Genomic DNA, 21,123 nt, shown 5'->3' on the forward strand with positions numbered 1-21,123 from the left:
TGGATAACAAAAGTATAGTTCATCAATACTATGGCACTAAAGCAGGCATTAAAAAGAATGAGGGACCAGAACATACTGACATGAAGGGATTTCTAAAATAGACTCCTTAGTGTGTGTGGGGGGGAGCAGGGGTGTTACACAGTGCATGCATATAATAATTGCAGTTCTGTTAGAAATAACAAAACTATATAAGTCCATGTGTGAATCACACAGAAAAAAATGTAAAAGAAAAGACCACACACTTGTAATAGCAATTACCCTAGGGGAGTAGAAATGTGAATGGAAGGTGTTTGGGAAATTATATTCTTTATACTCTTGTACTGTTTATCTACTTGATAAAAAACACGTATTACTTGGAAAAGAATTTTAAAACTACCAATGCAAATATAAATACAAAAAAGTTAAATGGAAAATTTTAAATGACTAAAACTAAAATAAGCTCCAAATAAACAAAAACATTGGCAATTGTAGTTCTCAGTCTCAATCCTGATCTTTCTATTGTCTTCTTCCACAATAGCACCACCATTCTCTCAGTTGCCTAAATGAAAACACCTGGGAGTCACTGTATAATTCTTCATCTCTCTCCTCCTGCTTCATTCATTTAGTCAGTAAATATTTATCAAGTGCCTTCTATGTTGCAAGAGCTATTTTAAATATGAAGAAAACTGTTTATATATGTAGACTGTCTCAGAACAAATTTGACAAACACAAAAAACAAAACTGCCAAATCACTTGCAAGTCCTCTGGCTTCAGTCTTCTAAACACCTCTGAAATCTTCCCTACTACTTGATTTCTGCTACAATTTCCTTGGTTCAAATATGAGATGATGAGGAATTAAATTCCTGCCATTCTATCCTTTCTGAATTCTTCCTCACAACCCTCTGATCCACCTTTATACTATCACTAAAGTAAAGATGATAATGTAATTCCTCTCATGGAAACACTTCAACACCTCCATTACGTTCTGAATAAAAAAGCCAACTCTATACTGTGATATGTAAAGTCCTTTTATGATGCCTACCTATGATGTATCCTTCATCTCCACCACTCCAGTTAACCTCTAACGCACATACTTCACAGCAACCCTACTGAACTGTTACCTAACAGTCACATTTTCTCATGCTCCATGCCTTGAAGGGGTTATTTTCACTTAGAATTCCTTTTACCAAACCTTCTGCCTGGAAAACTCCTGCACATTCTTTAAGACCTGGCTCTACAAGCCTAGGTTTTCTTCTATGGCTCCAGTGTCCCTCTCCTATTACCCAATTCTGCAACTGTTTATAGTGGCTATCTCCTGTATGCTTACAAAGGATAGACAGCATATCTTCTAGTCTCTGTAATCCTAAGGTCTACTTTAACTGCTGACATGTAGTAGGTATTTCATATGTAGCCTATGAATATGAAAGAAATAATGAATGTGTCTTTAAATAGCTATCTGACCTTGAGTAAGAAATATAACCTGACACCTGGTTTCCTTGTGTATAAAACGAGAATAATTATATAATTATATCTACCTCACAGAGCTGTTCTGATAATCATGGGAGATGAGTTCCTAGCACAGTGCCTGTCACATATTAAATATTTGGTATATGTTGGCTTGCAATACTTCTTTAAATTAGAGTTTATAAGCTAGCCTAGGAGCACAGCTTTTTAATCCTTATTTCTTTGGTAACCTGAATTCTGAATTTTAAACGAACTTGGAATATAACTCCTGGCCTCAAGCAATCCTCCCATTTCAGCCTCCCAAAGCACTGGGATTGCAGGCATGAGCCACCATGCCCAGCCTAGCTATCTATAAGCTGGATCCTTCTTTACTGCAAGCAATCTTCTTCTTAGGATAATTTCCTTATACCAGCAACACAGAACATCCCATGCTCACTGTCACCTCGAGGTTTTGTTCTACTTGTCTCTCTTGCCTAGAATTTCATCTCTCCTCTCTTCCTCCTTAGCTGAATTTTGCAGATACAGAAAATCCTTAGGAAAATTTGTGTTTGTCTTTTGTTTGTTTGTTTGTTTTGTTTTGGTTTTTTTTTTGAGAGACAGAGTCTCACTCTGTCACCCAGGCTGGAGGGGACTAGTGCATTCATAGCTCACTGCAGCCTTGAACTTCTGGGCTCAAGCAATCCTCCTGCCTTAGCCTCCTGAGTAGCTGGGACTACAGGCACATACCACCACACCCAGCTAATGTTTGTATTTTTTTGTAGAGATGGAGTCTCATTATACTGCCCAGGCTAGTCTTGAACTACTAGCCTCAAGTGATTCTTCCACTTCGGCCTCCCAAAGTGCTAGGATTACAGGCATGAAGAAAATCTATTAATATTTTTATTTCCTGTTTTGCTTTAATATTGCAATCATACTGTTCTATTATTTATAGCCCTCACAGCACCTTCCATGATTATTGGTAGGCAACTGTGAAGAACTATTAGGGTTTCTTATCATATATCCTTCAGTTTTCTAGCTCCATTGCCACATTCTTTTTTTTTTTTTTTTTTTTTTTAAATTTATTATTATTAAACTTCAAGTTGTAGGGTACATGTGCACAACGTGCAGGTTTGCTACATATGTATACTTGTGCCATGTTGGTGTGCTGCACCCATCAACTCGTCATTTACATCAGGTATAACTCCCAATGCAATCCCTCCCCCCTCCCCCCTCCCCATGATAGGCCCCGGTGTGTGATGTTCCCCTTCCCGAGTCCAAGTGATCTCATTGTTCAGTTCCCGCCTATGATTGAGAACATGCGGTGTTTGGTTTTCTGTTCTTGTGATAGTTTGCTGAGAATGATGGTTTCCAGCTGCATCCATGTCCCTACAAAGGACACAAACTCATCCTTTTTTATGGCTGCATAGTATTCCATGGTGTATATGTGCCACATTTTCTTAATCCAATCTGTCACTGATGGACATTTGGGTTGATTCCAAGTCTTTGCTATTGTGAATAGTGCTGCAATAAACATACGTGTGCATGTGTCTTTATAGCAGCATAATTTATAATCCTTTGGGTATATACCCAGTAATGGGATGGCTGGGTCATATGGTACATCTAGTTCTAGATCCTTGAGGAATCGCCATACTGTTTTCCATAATGGTTGAACTAGTTTACACTCCCACCAACAGTGTAAAAGTGTTCCTATTTCTCCACATCCTCTCCAGCACCTGTTGTTTCCTGACTTTTGAATGATCGCCATTCTAACTGGTGTGAGATGGTATCTCATTGTGGTTTTGATTTGCATTTCTCTGATGGCCAGTGATGATGAGCATTTTTTCATGTGTCTGTTGGCTGTATGAATGTCTTCTTTTGAGAAATGTCTGTTCATATCCTTTGCCCACTTTTGGATGGGGTTGTTTGTTTTTTTCTTGTAAATTTGTTTGAGTTCTTTGTAGGTTCTGGATATTAGCCCTTTGTCAGATGAGTAGATTGCAAAAATTTTCTCCCATTCTGTAGGTTGCCTGCTCACTCTGATGGTAGTTTCTTTTGCTGTGCAGAAGAACTACAAACCACTGCTCAGTGAAATAAAAGAGGACACAAACAAATGGAAGAACATACCATGCTCATGGATAGGAAGAATCAATATCGTGAAAATGGCCATACTGCCCAAGGTAATTTATAGATTCAATGCCATCCCCATCAAGCTACCAATGAGCTTCTTCACAGAATTGGAAAAAACTGCTTTAAAGTTCATATGGAACCAAAAAAGAGCCCGCATCTCCAAGACAATCCTAAGTCAAAAGAACAAAGCTGGAGGCATCACGCTACCTGACTTCAAACTATACTACAAGGCTACAGTAACCAAAACAGCATGGTACTGGTACCAAAACAGAGATATAGACCAATGGAACAGAACAGAGTCCTCAGAAATAATACCACACATCTACAGCCATCTGATCTTTGACAAACCTGAGAGAAACAAGAAATGGGGAAAGGATTCCCTATTTAATAAATGGTGCTGGGAAAATTGGCTAGCCATAAGTAGAAAGCTGAAACTGGATCCTTTCCTTACTCCTTATACGAAAATTAATTCAAGATGGATTAGAGACTTAAATGTTAGACCTAATACCATAAAAATCCTAGAGGAAAACCTAGGTAGTACCATTCAGGACATAGGCATGGGCAAAGACTTCATGTCTAAAACACCAAAAGCAACGGCAGCAAAAGCCAAAATTGACAAATGGGATCTCATTAAACTAAAGAGCTTCTGCACAGCAAAAGAAACTGCCACATTCTTAAGAAATTATCTGATGTCAATCATCACTGACAATTCAACAGCTCAATTTCGTATTCAGACTCTAAACCATACACTTCAATACTAAGTTCTTAACTACCCTGGATTCTCTGCTATTGTTTCAATGGTATTTGATCATAATCATAACCAGACTGCAAGCTCTGAGGTCACTGACTTCTGGGTCCTTCAACACAAAGGACAACTCCTGAGCATAAAAGACAATAAATACTTCCAAACTGACCTCAAAAAAGAAATCAAAATCTTTTTTTTTTTTTTTTTTTTTTTTTTTTGAGCCAGAGTCTCACTCTGTCGCCCAGACTGGAGTGCAGTGGCGCAATCTCGGCTCACTGCAACCTCTGCCTCCTAGGTTTAAGCAATCATCCTGCCTCAGTCTCCCGAGTAGCTGGGATTACAGGCGCTTGCCACCACACCTGGCTAATTTTTCTACTTTAGTCAAGACAGGGTTTCTCCATGTTGGCCAGGCTGGTCTCGAACTCCTGATCTCAGGTGATCCGCCTGCCTTGGCCTCCCAAAGTGCTGGGATTACAGGCGTGAGCCACTGCGCCTGGCCAAAGAAACCAAATTCTAAACAAACTTATACTTTTAAGATATCGGTAGGTCACTAAGGACATTATCTGTATGCCATTCTCATCCACCTTCATTACACTTCGTATTCATATGTGGTATTTTAACTGGCCACATCTAAATCTTTTGTTTATATTCAAATATACAAACACACATATATATTTCTAAATTAAGTATTGTGCTAAAAAGAAGCTCTTTTCCTTACATTACTTAGAAAGTTTTCCCCCCAAGTCTCACAAAAACCCCATCTTTCCGTATTTAGAATTTATTTCAGAAGTATCAATGAAGATGGCAGAACATACACAATCTTGTTTCATCACCATCACAATAATGTGTTCCATCATAGGTCACTCAGCAATTTGTGTTCCATTGTCACCTGCCTTCTTTAAGTTTCAATTGGGGGTATAATTAATTATATAAAATATAATCTTGGCTTATATATAAAGACATGAAAATGATCTATTTTATATAGATTACAATCTATTTTATATAGATTGTTTAATGTTATAAAACATTAAAATTTTGATAATTTTGAAATTATATCCAAAAACATAGCAGACAGAGGAAAGAAGTGATTCTTTTAAAAACTAAAGTGTTACATTATCTATATGTGACACAGCTTTAAGTAAAACCATTTCTAAAGAAAATAGGCAAAAACTACTAAGTTACCTGTAATCATTCCGATCATCAGCTTTTACTCCAGGCCAATCTCTCTTCAGGTATTGACTAGCCAACTTCTGGATACCCTGTTAAAAAATACGTATTTTTTCTAAAATAAGTATTATGCCGTAAAGGAAGCTCTTTTCCTTAAAATACATGACTTAGAAATCTCATTTTTCCAAATGTAAATTTAATTCAGAAGTGAAAAAAAAACAATGACAGGCTGCACGTGGTGGCTCATACCTATAATTCCAGCACTTTCGGAGGCCAAGGCAGACAGATTACTTGAGGTCAAGAGTTTGAGACCAGCTTGGCCAACATGGTGAATATCTATCTCTACCAAAAATACAAAAATTAGCTGGGTGTGGTAGCATGCGCCTGTAGTCCCAGCTACTTGGGGGGCTGAGGCAGGAGAAACACTTGAATCCAGGGGCGGAGGCTGCAGTGAGCCAAGAATGTGCCGCAGCACTCCAGCCTGGGTGATAGAGCGAGGCTCTGTCTCCAAAAAGAAAACCCAATTAACAAACCAACCAACCAACCAAACAAACAAACAAAAAAACCAATGATAAATGGTAGAACACTACAACCTTCTTTCATTATTGTCCAGTCCTCTCTTGTCTCCACTTTTAGGAAAAGGGTGAGTATAAGGATGAGAAAGTTGAAACTTCATTGATATGCCTTTCACTTTTAACTATCTGACTAGCCATAAAAACAAACCACCTTTGGCATGTCACAGGGAACACAGCTGTCCATCTTCACAGAACTCTGATCACATAGCTTTCTAAATCTCAGCAGCCAAACTCTTATATACCAGGAAAGAGAAAAACAAATTCCATTTGAAGTAGACAGATATATACTGGTATGTAAAATTAATAAACAAATTTTGGTGCTGTTCCATACTATTAATTCTCAAGACAGATTTTAAGGGTCTTTTCTTTTTAAACGATACCATGACACAAGTCACTTCAAACAACAAAAAAAATTGTTTTACAAAGAAATTTGCCCACTTATTATTATCTACACAACACAAATCTGGATAAAACAGAATGTTTATCTAAAATAGGTGTCAGGGAGAGGTACAGGGATTTGAATTGAGAAGACCATTTTGTTAAGAACTGATTTTAAACTGCTCATTCCAATGATACAATGTATTATGTTTGGTTTTTTGCTTGTTTGTTTTTGTTTGTTTGAGACAGGCCTCATTCCAATGCCCAGGCTAGAGTGCAGTGGCGCGATCATGGCTCAATGCAGCCTCAACTTCCTGGGCTCAAATAATCCTTCCACCTCAGCCTCCCAAGTAGCTGGGACTACAGGCATGTGCCACTGAGCCCGGCTAATTTTTTGTATTTGTAGTAGAGACAGTATTTCGCCATGTTGCCCATGGCTCAATTCCTGGACTCAAGCAAGCCACCTGCCTTGTCCTCCCAAAGTGCTGGGATTACAAGTGTGAGTCACCAAACCTGGCCAATGCATTACTTTTGGATAGGAATATATGTGGTCCCCTAACACTGTAACAGGGCCTAATGTAATGGTTATAGAAATCATTAACATTGAGATACTTATTTCTATACACGTAACTAAAAAGAACACAATGCTGAAATGAAGAACAATCACATTTATTAATCAACTGCCTGCTCTAGGCAAAAATTACTCAAGTAAAATCAACACTACACTCTACATGGTACCTTTCTATTAAGGTCTGTTGTCAAATTAGCTTGAATCTCAAGTTCCTCCTGAACTTGGCAACAATTTGGTTTCACTATTTCTAAGTATTGTGTATTCTGAGAACTTGTATGCAACTACATATCCGTAATAGTTCCACTTAACATATCTTGTACTTTGGGAACTCCAAATACTATGTCTTCTCTGAATATGTATGGTAGTTTTTCACCTCTGCACCTTGTTCATACTGTTCCCATTGCATGAAAATATCTTCTAACCACTCCTATTCCTACTTGCTAAATTCTTACCCCTCCCTTTGAATTTGATACTTAAATTTCCTAACATAAACAATCACAAGTATATATAGGAAAATGTGAAAAGTGTCATTGCCTAAGTACTTATTTTCATTTCATTAAAGTATAATAAGCTTATTCTTTCTACATTTATTAGCTATAATTCTATAAAGAATTATCCCTCATGAACTATTTGGTTATACTGAGATAAAGTTCTTGGAGGAAAGACAGGATAAATATTTGATTGTCCAATATTTGGGTCCAAAGATGAACAACGAATTTTTAAAGTAACATTATAAACTCATGTATTTTAAATAATGGAGGCATTCCAATTAATTACAGTTGCTTTCTTCTGATGCTCAAATTGTCACATCTGTGGTCTGTCAGAGCCTCTCCAAGTTGGCTCCCATATCACGAACTCAAATAGACTTTGAATGCTTCTTTGTTGTTGTTGTTGCTGTTATTGTTGTTTTACAGTTCCTGGCCCAGACTTGCAATAAGCTAGTTCTCCAAGGAATTCTGATTGCTTTCAGAGAGAAACCAGAGACCACAATCTAGGCAAGTTCTCATTCTTTGGGTCTTACTATTTGCATCTTTCTCTAAAAGGCCTTTTCTAATCACTGTATGCAAAGTATCTTCGCCTCTGGCCCTCTCACATAACTATATTTATGCATAATCCTTACACATTGTTACTGTCTGGTTTAAATATTTGTCTGTTTACTCACTATAAACTCCATCAGGTACAAATCTTGTCTTTTTTTTAAATCATTATATCCCCAGACTATAGCAGATCACCTGGAATTTAGTTGATACCAATAAGATCCACTGATTGCATGGATAAATGCCACCTTCAGTTTCTAATGCATAGTGCCCATCTCCATTTATGTTTTTGCCACTCTGTGTCAGAAGTGTTTGAATAAAAACTTCTCTGGTTCCTAATGTTCATGTACTCAAATTTTTAAAACACTGTTTATCAGATTCCTGAGATTATGACCAGGTGGCTTTAATATAATAAATTCCTTGGTAAAATTACAGTCAAATTTGACCATCTTCACTATTTTAAGAGAAATGTGTGTGGGTATTCCAAAGCAGTTTTTAAAAATAATAGAAGTTTATTCCATACCTAGAAAGCACTACACATTAATTTTTATGAGGGTTCAATTAAGTCAAGATCTCAGAATTAAAATGACTCATTATCTGTAGAGAAGAATAACAAGTATAGAACATAATATGCCAGGCAACACATGGGTTACTGCCAAACAAGTGGCAAAATGTGACATAAGTACCCAAATGAGGAAAAGATCATCTGGTATTTTCTCAAATCACATCTAAATGACATGAGAGTGACTTTTTCAGTTTAATCACTGTTAAAGTGTTTACAGAACACATCACACAGAACATAGAATATGACATGAGCCTCAGTTCATGAGCAGGATTAGGACAGAAGGCAGAATGACAGCACTCTAAATTTATGCAGGAACAAATGAACTTAAGCACTTTCACACGTTTATTTCTCTTAATTCTGTGTTAGGCTTTGTTATCACCACAGAGAAATTGGACATTAAAAGCATAAATACTTCAAATCATACAGTTCATAACTAGTTAAATGTGAACTAGAATCCAAAGTTACTACGTCTTTGTAAAAGAAATCATTTTAGAGTGGACTTTATCTATTTTTTTAAATTAATTCGTTAACTTTGTGATTTATAAATTACAATAGCGATTTCTAGAGCTCTAAACCACAAAACTGAACTGTATTAAACTGAATGAGCCCTTCAGAGATGAGATGAGGGATTCATAAAATAGACAGTGAGATCTCTAGATGAAAGACTTTATTCAAGTTAGTTCGCAGAGGCAGGAATCATGACTTCTGTGTACTCCATGCAGCTGTTCAAGATCTAATCTGCATGGATGCTCAGACATACTCTGGCACTATTATAGTAAAGGTCCTAAATAATATTGCATGTTTCTGAAAGCATTATATGTTTAACTGGTTTCCTCTATACATTATATTTAAAGCTACATTTGATGAATAAAAGGTTTACTTACATAGAAAACAAAATCCACTCTAATTAATTTGCTAAGGAAAATAAACCTATGTCTTGCAATGTTTTAAAGGGTTTTTAAAAAAATTTTTTTCAAATCATTTCCCAAGCCCACAGCACTACTATCTAAAATTGGTCCACTAAACATAATATTTATTTATATTTACCTGAGCATCACTGATGCATAATGCTGAGTTGATTTGCAATTCAGTTCACTCTAGAGCAGTGGCTTCCATAAAGATGTACTATCAATATGCTCTTTGAAACATGCAATAACATCCGATTCCAACTTTTTAAAAAGCCATCCGTGTCTGATGTTAGGCTTGCTTTGTTTTACCTCTCAATAACACTTGCTGTATTGCTTTAACAAGTGAAGAAACACAAAGAGAGCCACTGTTGAGTAGACATTAGGAAATGAACTGATGGCTTAACCTTTGGCCAATTTATCACAGCAAGCTGAGTAGAACAGTGCTCTATGGCTCTGGCACAGGTAATTCTGTATTCATTTCATCCCTCAGCATATAGAGAAACTAACATTTAAATTTTACTAAGGGTTTGCCATTAGATGGCTCTTTAAAAATTTTGGAAGCCATATTCTTTATATACTATACCACTTTGTCATGAAATTCCCGGCATTATGCAAATGATCTTCTAACAATGAACAAGTTCACTGCATAAGTTGGATATTTCTTAAACTAATGCAAATTATGCAATTATTACCTTTACTATATTCTCAAATCACTTTAAAAGTAATACAGAACTTCACTCCCATCCTAAAGGAAAGTTTTAAAATATTCTTCATTGTTCTGTGTGGTATATGATTATGTAAGATTTAAAAAAACAGGATATTATTTTAAATTACATAAATTGTCTTTATTTACTTTTCCATTAATTTCATGATGAAATATTAATCTCATATAATAATACCTTATACATATTAAACACTAAAGGTATCTTTTAGCCTTTTCCCATTTATAAAAATAAAGATTAATTTTATTTAAATTAAGTATATGTAAGAAATAAGATCTATTGACATTTTATTTACATTGAGACAGGGCCTTGCTCTGCCACCCAGGCTGGAAGGCAGCGGCATCATCATAGCTCAGTGAAGTCTTGAACTCCTGGGCTCAAGTGATCCTCCTGCCTCTCAGCCTCCAGAGTAGCTGGGACTGCAGGTTCATGCCACTGTGCCCAGCTAAGTTTAAAAATTTTTTCTAGAGATGGGATCTCACTGTGTTGCCCAGGTTGATCTGAACTCCTGGCCTCAAGTAATGCTCCCAGCTTTGCCTCCCAAAGTGCTGGGATTAAAGGTGTAGGCCACCATGTCTGGCCTATCTACTGACATTACAAATGACCTATCCTATTTGATTTAAAGACCAAACACAGAATAAAACAAACAAACAAACAAACAGACACACGTATGTTCACTGCAGCACCATGAGCAATAGCAAAGACATGGAATCAACCTAAAAGGCCATCAACGGTAAAGTGGATAAAGAAAATATGGTACATATACACCATGAAATACTATGCAGCCATAAAAAAGAATGAGATCACATCCTTTGTGGGGGCATGGATGGAGCTAGAGGCTATTAACCTTGGCAAACTAATGCAGGAACAGAAAACTAAATAATGTATGTTCTTACTTATAAATAGGAGCTAAATGATGAGAACACATGAACACACAGAGGAGAACAACAGACAGTGGAGCCTTTTGGAGGATGGAGGCTAGGAGGAAGGAGAGGGTCAGGAAAAACAATTAATGGGTACTAGGCTTAATACCTGGGTGACAAAATATTCTGTACAACAAACCCCCGTGACATGAGTTTACCTATGTAACAAATCTGCACATGTACCCCTGAACTTAAAACTTAAAAAAAAAATGCTCATTCATCACAGAATTCTAAAAAAACTAGATGCAGAAGAAAACTTCCTTAACCTAGTAACGGATATATACAAAAAACTGGCTGGGCACAGTGGCTCACACCTGTAATCCCAACACTTTGGGAGGTGGAGTCATGAGGACCACTTGAGTCCAGGCAGCACAAGGAGAACCCCTGTCTCTGTAAATAATAAAAAAAATTTCCCAGGCCTGGTGGTGCATACCTGTGGTCCTAGCTACTTTTGTACATGGTGGGAGAGGGAGAGAGGATGAGATGGGAGGATCACTTGAGCCCAGGATGTTAAGGCTGCAGTGAGCCACGATTGCACCACTGCACTCCAGTCTGGGCAACAGAGTGAGACTGTCTTAACAAAGAAAAAAAGCAAAAAATAAAAACCAAAACTAAACAACACAAAAAAAACTAAAGTTAACAACATACTTTTAATGGCAAGCAAATGCTTTTCCCTTAAGACAGAGATAAGGCAAAGATGTTCTCTATTACAGTTCTTTTCAACATTGTACTGGAAGCCCTACCTAGTACAATAAGGCAAGAAAAAGAAATAAAAGGCATACAGATGGGAAAGGAAGAAATAAAGCTATCTTTATTCACAGATGACATGATTGTCTATGTAACAAACCTGAAGAATCTACAAAAAACCTCATGAAACTAATAACTGAGTTTAGCAAAGTTGCACGATACAACGTCAACATTCCAAAGTTAACTGCTCTCCTATATACATGCAATGGACAACTGGAATTTGAAATTTTTTTTAAATGAAGTACACTTAGGTATAAATCCAACAAAATATTTGCAGGATCTGTATGTGGAAAAGTCCGTAATACTAATGAAAGAAAGAAAAGAATAAAAGAATCTAAATGAATGGAGAGAGATTCCATGTTAATGACTTGGGACTTCATATTGTTAAGATCTCATTTGTTCCCAATATGATCTATACATTCAAGGCAATCTCAATCAATAGTCCAGAAAGCTAAAGGTACTAGAATAGCCAAAATTCAGAAAAATAAGGAAAAAATCAGAACACTCTCATTACCTGACTTCAAGGTATACCTTGAAGTTTGCAGGAATCAAGATAGCATGATGTTGGCAAAAGAATGGACAGATAGATCAGTGGAACAAAAGACAGATCCCAGAAGTAGACCCATACAAATATAGTAAACTGATTTTTCACAAAGGGGCAATGACAGTTCAATGGAGACAGGATAGTCTCAATCAACAAGTGATGCTAGAACAATTGAATGACCATAAACAACAACAACAACAACAAAAACCCTTGACACACACCTCACAAGTTACACAAAAATTAACTCAAATGATTCATAGACCTCAATATAAAGCATACAACTATGAAACATTTAGAAGAACAGAGAAGAAAATCTCCTTGACCTTTGGTAAAAAGTTTTAACATAAAACACCAGAACCAAGACACATGAAAGAAAAATGATAAATTGGACCTTATCAGAATTAAACTCTTTCTTCTGGGAAAGGTACTACAAAGAGAATAAAAAGACAAGCTGCAGACTAGGAAAAAATATTTGCAAATCATATATCTGATAAAGGAAGTCCAAATATATAAAGAATTCCTAAAATTCAACAGTAAGAAAAAAATCAACATTTTTAAAATGGGCAAAGGATCTGAAAAGATACTTCATCAAAGAAGATATAAGAATAGCAAACAAGCATATGAAAAGAAGTTCAGCATCTACTTGTCATTATGGAAATGCAAACTAAAAATAATGTGGTACCACTACACACCTATTAGAAAGCTAAATCCAAAAAATTAACAGCAAGAAACGCTAATGAGGCGGCAGAGTTACAGAGTACTCCTTCAACATTGGTGGGAATGCAAAATAGTACGGCCACTTGGAAAGACAGTTTTGAAATTTCTTACAACAGAGACTTCCACAACCATGTTCTAGGTATTGGGCCAACTGAAAACTCAGGTTCACACAAAACCCTGAGCACAAATGCTTCTAGCAGCTTTATTGATAAACTTGGCAACAAAGATGTCCTTCAGTAGGTGAATGGATAAACAAACTGTGGTACATAATTATAAAGGAATAGTGTTTAGTAATTAAAAGAAACAAACTATTAATTCACATAACTTGAATGAATCTTAAAATGCATTTTGTTAAGTCAAAGAAGCCAAATTAAAAAGGTTACACACTGTATTATTCCATTCATATGACATTCTGGGAAAGACCAACTGATAGAGAAAACAGATCAGTGATTTTGAGGGGTCTGGGGAGAAGGAAGTATTTGCTAGTGGAAGAATTTTAAGGGTGGTGAACTAATATACATCACCACTGTAGGTGGTGAACTAATATACATATACATCCACTGTTGTAGTGGATCTGCAACACTATATATTTGTCAAAACCCACAGAACTTTGACAATACCCACAGACCTTTGACAAGAGACAAAGAATGACTCTCAATATATGTAAATTTAAAAAAATCTACCAGTGGTTTAGGGGAACACAGGATAGAATGCAGACTGTGACAAACAAATCCAATTGTATTACAAAATGTAATAACCTCATAAGTGGGTATAGGGAATGAAGGGGCAAATTTTATAATTCTGCAAAATAATGGGTTTATAAATTGGTCCAAGAAACTTTGTATAAAGTATTTTAGCTAAAAACTGTACGACTAAAGACAAAAAAAAAAACAACAAAAACAAAAACCTGTATAGAAACATTGTACACTAGTTGATACAGTTGTTTCTCACGGGGCACAGGTAAAAAATTCTGAAAAGCGGTAAATATTACTAGGATTAAACAAATACGTAAACAGATGGTAGAAGGTAGAAGCCAAATTGCTCAATGTTGGAGTGGGACTTAGAAATCAGAAAGGGAAATGAGAATGAATTACATGAGGGTGAATTAGAGTCAGAGACATCTAGTTCAACATATATTTTGTTGCAACTGCAACAAAATCAAACATTGACAAATGGGATCTAATTACACTTAAGAGCTTCTGCACATCAAAAGAAACTATCAACAGAGTAAACAGACACCCTACAGAATGGGAGAAAATACTGCAAATTATGCATCCCACAAAGGTCTAATATCCAGCATCTATAAGGAAATTTAACGAGTTTACAGGGAAAAAAACAACAACCCCATTAAGAAACAAGCAAAGGACATGAACAGACCCTTTTCAAAACAGACATACGTGCAGCCAACAATCAAATGAAAGAAAGCTCAACATCACTGATCATTAGAAAAATGCAAATCAAAATCACAATGAGATACCATGTAACACCAGTCCAAATGGTTATTATTAAAAAGTCAAAAAATAACAGAAGTTGGCAAGGTTGTGGAGAAAAAACACTTATATACTGTTTGTGGAAGTGTAAATTAGCTCAGCCATTGTGGAAGACTGTCACGATTCCTCAAAGAACTAAAGACAGAAATAGCGTTCAACCCATCAATTCCATTACTGGGTACATACCCAGAGGAATATAAATCATTCTATTATAAAGATACATGCACACACATGTTCACTGCAGCACTATTCACAGTAGAAAAGACACAGAATCAACATAACTGCCCATCAGTGATGGACTGGATAAAGAAAATGTGTACATATATACCATGGAATACTAGGCAGCTACAAAAAAAGAATGAGGTAATATCTTCTGCAGGAATATGGATGGAGCTGGAGGCCATTATCCTTCGTAAACTAATGCAGGAAAAGAAAACCAAATACCACATATTCTCACTTATAAGTGGAAGCTAAATGATGAGACCACATGGACACATAGAGGGGAACAACAGGCACTGAGGCCTTTTGGAGGGTGGAGGGTGGCAGGAGGAAGAGAATCAGAAAAAATAACTAATGGGTACTAGGCTTAATACCTTGGTGATAAAACAATCTGTACCACAACCCCCCATGACACAAGTTTACCTATGTAACAAACCTGCACTTGTACCCCTGAACTTAAAATAAAAGCTTAAAAATAAAATAAATAGAATTTAAAAAATTTTTTAAATCTCCTTGGAATTAGTTTGTAGAATTATAATCTGTATACTTGTGACAAAACTATATCTCTAAATTGGTATATCCTTATGACTAAGAATTTTTTAAAGCTACATATTATTTCACACAAAAACCAAATCTTAATGTGTTATGCTAAATGATGTACCAACTGAGTAACATCCTTCTGCTATCCCGTAACCATCCACATATACCAGTAGGTATGTGTGGTATATATAACTACTGATATGCTCCATGTTTCGACTAAAAAACACAGATATGATCCATGTTTTGACTAAAGAATTATAGAGATTTATTTTATGTATGTATGTATGTGTGTACGTATTTTGACATAGAGTCTCACTCTGTTCCCAGGCTCAATTGATCCTCCCATTTCAGACTCTAGAGCAGTTGGGACTACAGGTGTGTGCCACCGCACCCAGCTCATTTTTTTATTTTGTTTTTGATAGAGATGAGGTTTTACCATGTTGCCCAGGATGGTTTCAAATTCCTGGGCTCAAGCAGTCCACCTGCCTTGGGCTCCCAAGTGCTGGGGTTACAGGCATAAGACACTGCACCCAGCCTACACAAATAAATGAAATATTGAGCATGAGGACTATAGTTAATAGTGTACTGTATTCAGGATTTTGCTAAATGCATAATTACAGGTGCTCTTGCCACTGGGGGCAACATGACTGACCGTGAGACGATGGATGCTATATTTGTTCCACTACAGTGACCATTTTACACCATAGCTTATAACATCATATCATATACCTTAAATATATGCAACAAAATTTATTTTTTTATTTTTTTATTTTTTTATTTTTTTGAGACGGAGTCTTTGCTCTGTCGCCCAGGCTGGAGTGCAGTGGCACGAACTCGGCTCACTACAGGCTCCGCCTCCTGGGTTTAAGCCATTCTCCTGCCTCAGCCTCCTGAGTAGCTGGGACTACAGGCGCCCGCCACCTCGCCCGGCTAGTTTTTTGTACTTTTAGTAGAGACGGGGTTTCACCGTGTTAGCCAGGATGGTCTCGATCTCCTGACCTTGTGATCCGCCCGTCTCGGCCTCCCAAAGTGCTGGGATTACAGGCGTGAGCCACCGCGCCCGGCCAACAAAATTTATTTTAAAATAAAAGAAACTGAGTATAAAAATAATGTAGAATATGTAAAACAGATATACAGTGCTCTAAGAAAGTATAAAGATAGGGGGAGGTGGTTTGTATATCCAAATAGACTTAATTGAGAACTACATATGATTAAAGATCAGAAGGACAAATGAGAGTTAACTGTCTAAGGGAAGTTATATGGTTTGGCTCTGTGTCCCCAGCCAAATCTCATCTTGAATTGTAATCCCCATGTGTCAGGGGAGGGACCTGCTAGGAGGTGATTGGATCATAGGGGCAGATTTTCCCCATGCTGTTCTCATGATAGCAAGTGAGTTCTCACAAGATCTAATGGTTTAAAAGTTTGGCACTTCCTCCTTTGCCCCTCTCTCTTGCTCTCTCTCCTGCCACCATATAAGACATGCCTTGCTTTCCCTCTGCCTTCTACCGTGATTTTAAGTTACCTGAAGGCTCCCCAACCATGTAAACCTGTAAATCAATTAAACCTCTTCCTTTATAAATTACCCAGTCTCAGCTAGTTCTTTACAGCAGTGTGAAAATGGACTAATACAGAAAATTGGTACCGAGAGACATGGTGTATTTCTATAAAGATACCTGAAAATGTGGAAGCAAACTTGGAACCGGGTAGCAGGCAGAGGACAGTTTGGAGGGCTCAGAAGAAGACAGGGGGATGTCGGAAAGTTTGGAACTTCCTGGAGACCTGTTGAATGGTTCTGACCAAAACCATTGATCACTGATAGTGATATGGACAATGAAATCCAGGCTGAGGATGTCTCAGAGGGAGAAGAGGAACTTACTGAGAACTAGAGCAAAGGTCACTCTTGCTGCGCTTTAACAGAGAGACTGGCAGCATGTTGCCTCTGCCCTAGAGATCTGTGGAATTTTGAACTTGAGAGAGATGATTTAGGGTATCTGGCAGAAGAAATTTCTAAGCAGCAAAGCATTCAAAATGTAACCTGGCTTTTTCTGAAAGTGTACAGTCATATCCAGTCATAAAGACACGGTCTAAAATTGGAACTTATGTTTAAAAGGGAAGTAGAGTGTAAAAGTTTGAAAAATTTGCAGCCTGACCATGAGGTAGAAAAGAAAAACCAATTTTCCAAAGAGAAATTCAAGTGGGCTGCAGAAATTTGCATGAGTAAAAAGAAGCCAAATGTTATGCCTCCAGGGCATTTCAGAGATGTTCACCACACTCCCTGCCATTACAGGCCCGGGAGGCCTAGGAAGGAAAAATGGTTTCGTAGCCCAGGACCAGGGCCCTGCTGCTCTGTGCAACCTTGGGACATGGAGCCCTGCACCCCAGCTGCTGCAGCTCCAGCCGTGGCTAAAGGGGGCGAAGGTACAGCTTGAGCTGTTGCTTCACAGGGTGTAAGCTCCGAACCTTGGTGGCTTCCACATGGTATTATGCCTGTAGTTGTGCAGAAAATAAGAACTGAGGTTTGGAAACCTCTGCCTAGATTTCAGAGAATGTATGGAAACACCTGGATGTCCAGGCAGAAGTCTGCTGCCGGGGAAGAGCCCTCATGGAGAACCTCTTCTAGGGCACTACAGAGGGGAAATGTGGGGTTGGAGCCCCCACACGGAATGCTCACTGGGGCACTGCCTACTGGAGGTGTGAGAAGAGAGGCACCATCCTCTAGACCCCAGAAAATCTCATACCGTGTACCTGGAAAAGCCACAGGCACTCAATGGCAGCCTGGGAAAGTAGCTGCAGCGGGTGTACCCTGCACAGCCACAAGGACAGAGCTGCTCAAGGCCTTGGGAGCCCACATCTTGCATCAGCATGCCCTGGATGTGAGACATGGAGTCAAAGGAGATTATTTTGGAGCTCTTAGTATTTAATGACTGTCCTGTTACATTTCAGACTTGCATGGGGACTGCAGTCCCATTGTTTTGGCCAATTTCCCCCATTTTGAATGGCAGCATTTACCAAATGCCTGTACCCCCATTGTATATTGGAAGTAACTAACTTGCTTTTGATTTTACAAGCTCATAGGCAGAAGGGACTTCCTTGTCTCAGATGAGACTTTGGACTTGGACTTCCAGGTTAATGTTGGCATAAGACTTTGGGGGACTGTTAAGAAGGCATGATTGTATTTTGAAATGTGAGAAGGACATGAGATTTGGGAGGTCCAGGGGTGGAATGATATGGTTTGGCTCTGTGTCCCCACCCAATTCGCAACCAGAATTGTAATCCCCATGTGTCAGGGGAGAAACCTTGTGGGAGGAGATTGGATCATGAGGGCAGATTTTTCTCATGCTGTTCTCATGATAGTGAGTGAGTTCTCATAAGATCTGATGGTTTAAAAGTTTAGCGCTTCCTCTTTTGTTCTGTCTCTCCTGCCACCATGTAAGAGATGCCTTGCTTCCCCTTTGCCTTCTGCCATGATTGTAAGTTTCCTGAGGTCTCCCAAGCCACGTGAAACTGTGAGTCCATGAAACCTCTTTTCTTTATAAATTACCCAGTTTCAGGTAGTTCTTCATAGCAGTGTGAATACATACCAACACAGGAAGCATGACATACAGCAATGAGAGTAGTCAAGAGACAAACTATGAAGACCAGAAAGGGCACCATAAATATAACGGTGTACACTAAAAATGATAAAATGCCATTGAAAACTTTTAAATAAGGAGATAAAAATCAACTTGCATTTTTAAAAGGTCATTTTCACAGCTATGTAGGAAACAACTTTGGGGGAAAACAAAAGATATGGAAACCACTTATAAGACTATTATAGGAGCAAATTCTGAGAAGAAAGCAGAGCAGAAAGGACCAGGAATCTTGTCTCCCAACCTAGACAACAATCATACTGTGGCAAGATCTGTTTGATGCAATTACTTTAGAATTCTAGAAGCCATTGAGGACTTGCAACTCCCAGAGGAAGATTTGGAGAGTAAATTACAGTTAATTTTGGTCAATTTCAGCTCTTACCTCAGCTGTGGCTACCCATCTTTATCCCCGGCCCATTGGCAGGCAGCCATGCATATGTTCCTGGAACAACTCCTATGCTCCTTACGGGAGCCAGGATGGGCAAATGGGACCCTATCCTGTGCTATGATCACTGACTCCTGCTTATGACTGTGGAGGTGCAGACACAGAGGGAGGAAGCCATTGCAGCACCCTTTCCCTGTTGCTACAAGCCCCTCCCCCTCAGGCTGAAGTGACTTCCAGGGAACTTAAAGGGACAGCATCATTTTTTCCTGTCTTCATTTTCCCACCTTTTGAGAACCACACATTGAAAATTAGGACATTGAAGGGCAACTGCATATTTGAGAGAAATTAGTAAGTCATCACAATATACAGAGAAAGGCACAGGCTCAGAAAATTCCTGAGAAGACCTTAAGTTTACATCTCAGGTTGATCCTCAGCATGGAGACTACTTATGATAATCAAAAACAAAACAAAAACAAATTAGTAAAACCTCAGAAACAAGGAGAATCTGATGTCCAGAGTCACCACATTATTAGATGCAAATTATTAGATTCAAATGGCCAGTTTTTAACAACAACAACAATAAAAATCACAAAGCATACAAAGAAATAGGTAAGAAATATCCAAGGGAATGCCACTAGTTTGAAAATATTTTTGCCTACAGTTATAAAACTGCTACATGATAGCAGTACCCCCACAATCCCACACAACCCATAACCTCATAACTGATTGCTTAGTTCCTAAATATATGTGTGTGTGTGTGTGGGTAATCACAATATCTTGTCCAAAAGTCAAGATACTTGTTGGAAGACGTGCACTTCTGCTAGGTACTAGCACAGATTCTAGAAGTATGTATAAGAGAAAGTTCCTGTCTTGTTCTTCAAGAGCTGATGCAATAGAGAGATTACGCTAAACACACACACAAAAAAAGTAGGACTTGAAATTTTCACAACTAAATATACAAAACTTAATTTACCATACATAAATGTATCCAAGTGAGTATATGGTTTTTACATCAACCAGGAAAAGCAATAGGGATGGATTGTATATGTCTCCAGAGCCCTAAACACAGAGTAACATTCAAGAATATTGTTACGGCTTCCCGGGCATTCTTATAAGGTCTCTTACCCGATGACCTTAACTTTGTAAAGATGGTAGTGGTCAAGACTTTAAACTATGTAAAAACCTCGTTGGAGTTACAAATCAATCCACAAAACCAACAAAGAAAAATATATTAATAGTACTGACATTTTTAAAAATACTGTATATATTTAACATGTACAACATGAAATTTTGCTATACATATTGATAGTGAAATGGTTACCACAGTCAAGCAAATTTAACATATCCATCATTTCACATTGCTATCCCTTTTTGTGTATGTGTGCTTAGAGCACGTAAAGCCTACTCTTTCAGCAAGAAATCCTGAATACAATATTATTAACTAAGGTCCTCATGGTATACATTAGATCTCCATACTTGTGCATCCTGAATTTCTGCTATTTTTTATTATTAGACCAAAGAAACTGTAGTTATACACACACACATTCACACACACCTCCAGAAATATCATTCAGCCTTAAAAAAAGGGAGATCCTGCTATTTGTCACAACATGGATGAATCTGGATGGGTTCATCCAGATTATGTTAAGTGAAATAAGCCAGATAGAAAGAAGACTACTACTATTTGATCTGTTATATATGGAATCTAAAAA

General features: G+C 37.8%; 1 protein-coding gene across 2 annotated transcripts in view; it reads right to left on the reverse strand.

The window, feature by feature from the left end:
• FCHSD2 (FCH and double SH3 domains 2) overlaps positions 1-21,123 on the reverse strand; it is a 318,513-nt gene that overhangs the window by 175,335 nt on the left and 122,055 nt on the right. Inside the window, exon 4 of one of the 2 annotated variants that reach the window (XM_008020056.3) lies at positions 5,477-5,553. The exons of the other annotated variant lie outside the window; for it this stretch is intronic. Within the exon in view, the coding sequence (XP_008018247.1) occupies positions 5,477-5,553 (77 nt within the window). The remainder of the gene's footprint in view (positions 1-5,476; positions 5,554-21,123) is intronic. 2 annotated transcript variants of the gene reach the window in all.

The sequence above is a fragment of the Chlorocebus sabaeus genome, chromosome 1, assembly GCF_047675955.1.
Source record: "Chlorocebus sabaeus isolate Y175 chromosome 1, mChlSab1.0.hap1, whole genome shotgun sequence".
Lineage (NCBI taxonomy): Eukaryota > Metazoa > Chordata > Mammalia > Primates > Cercopithecidae > Chlorocebus > Chlorocebus sabaeus.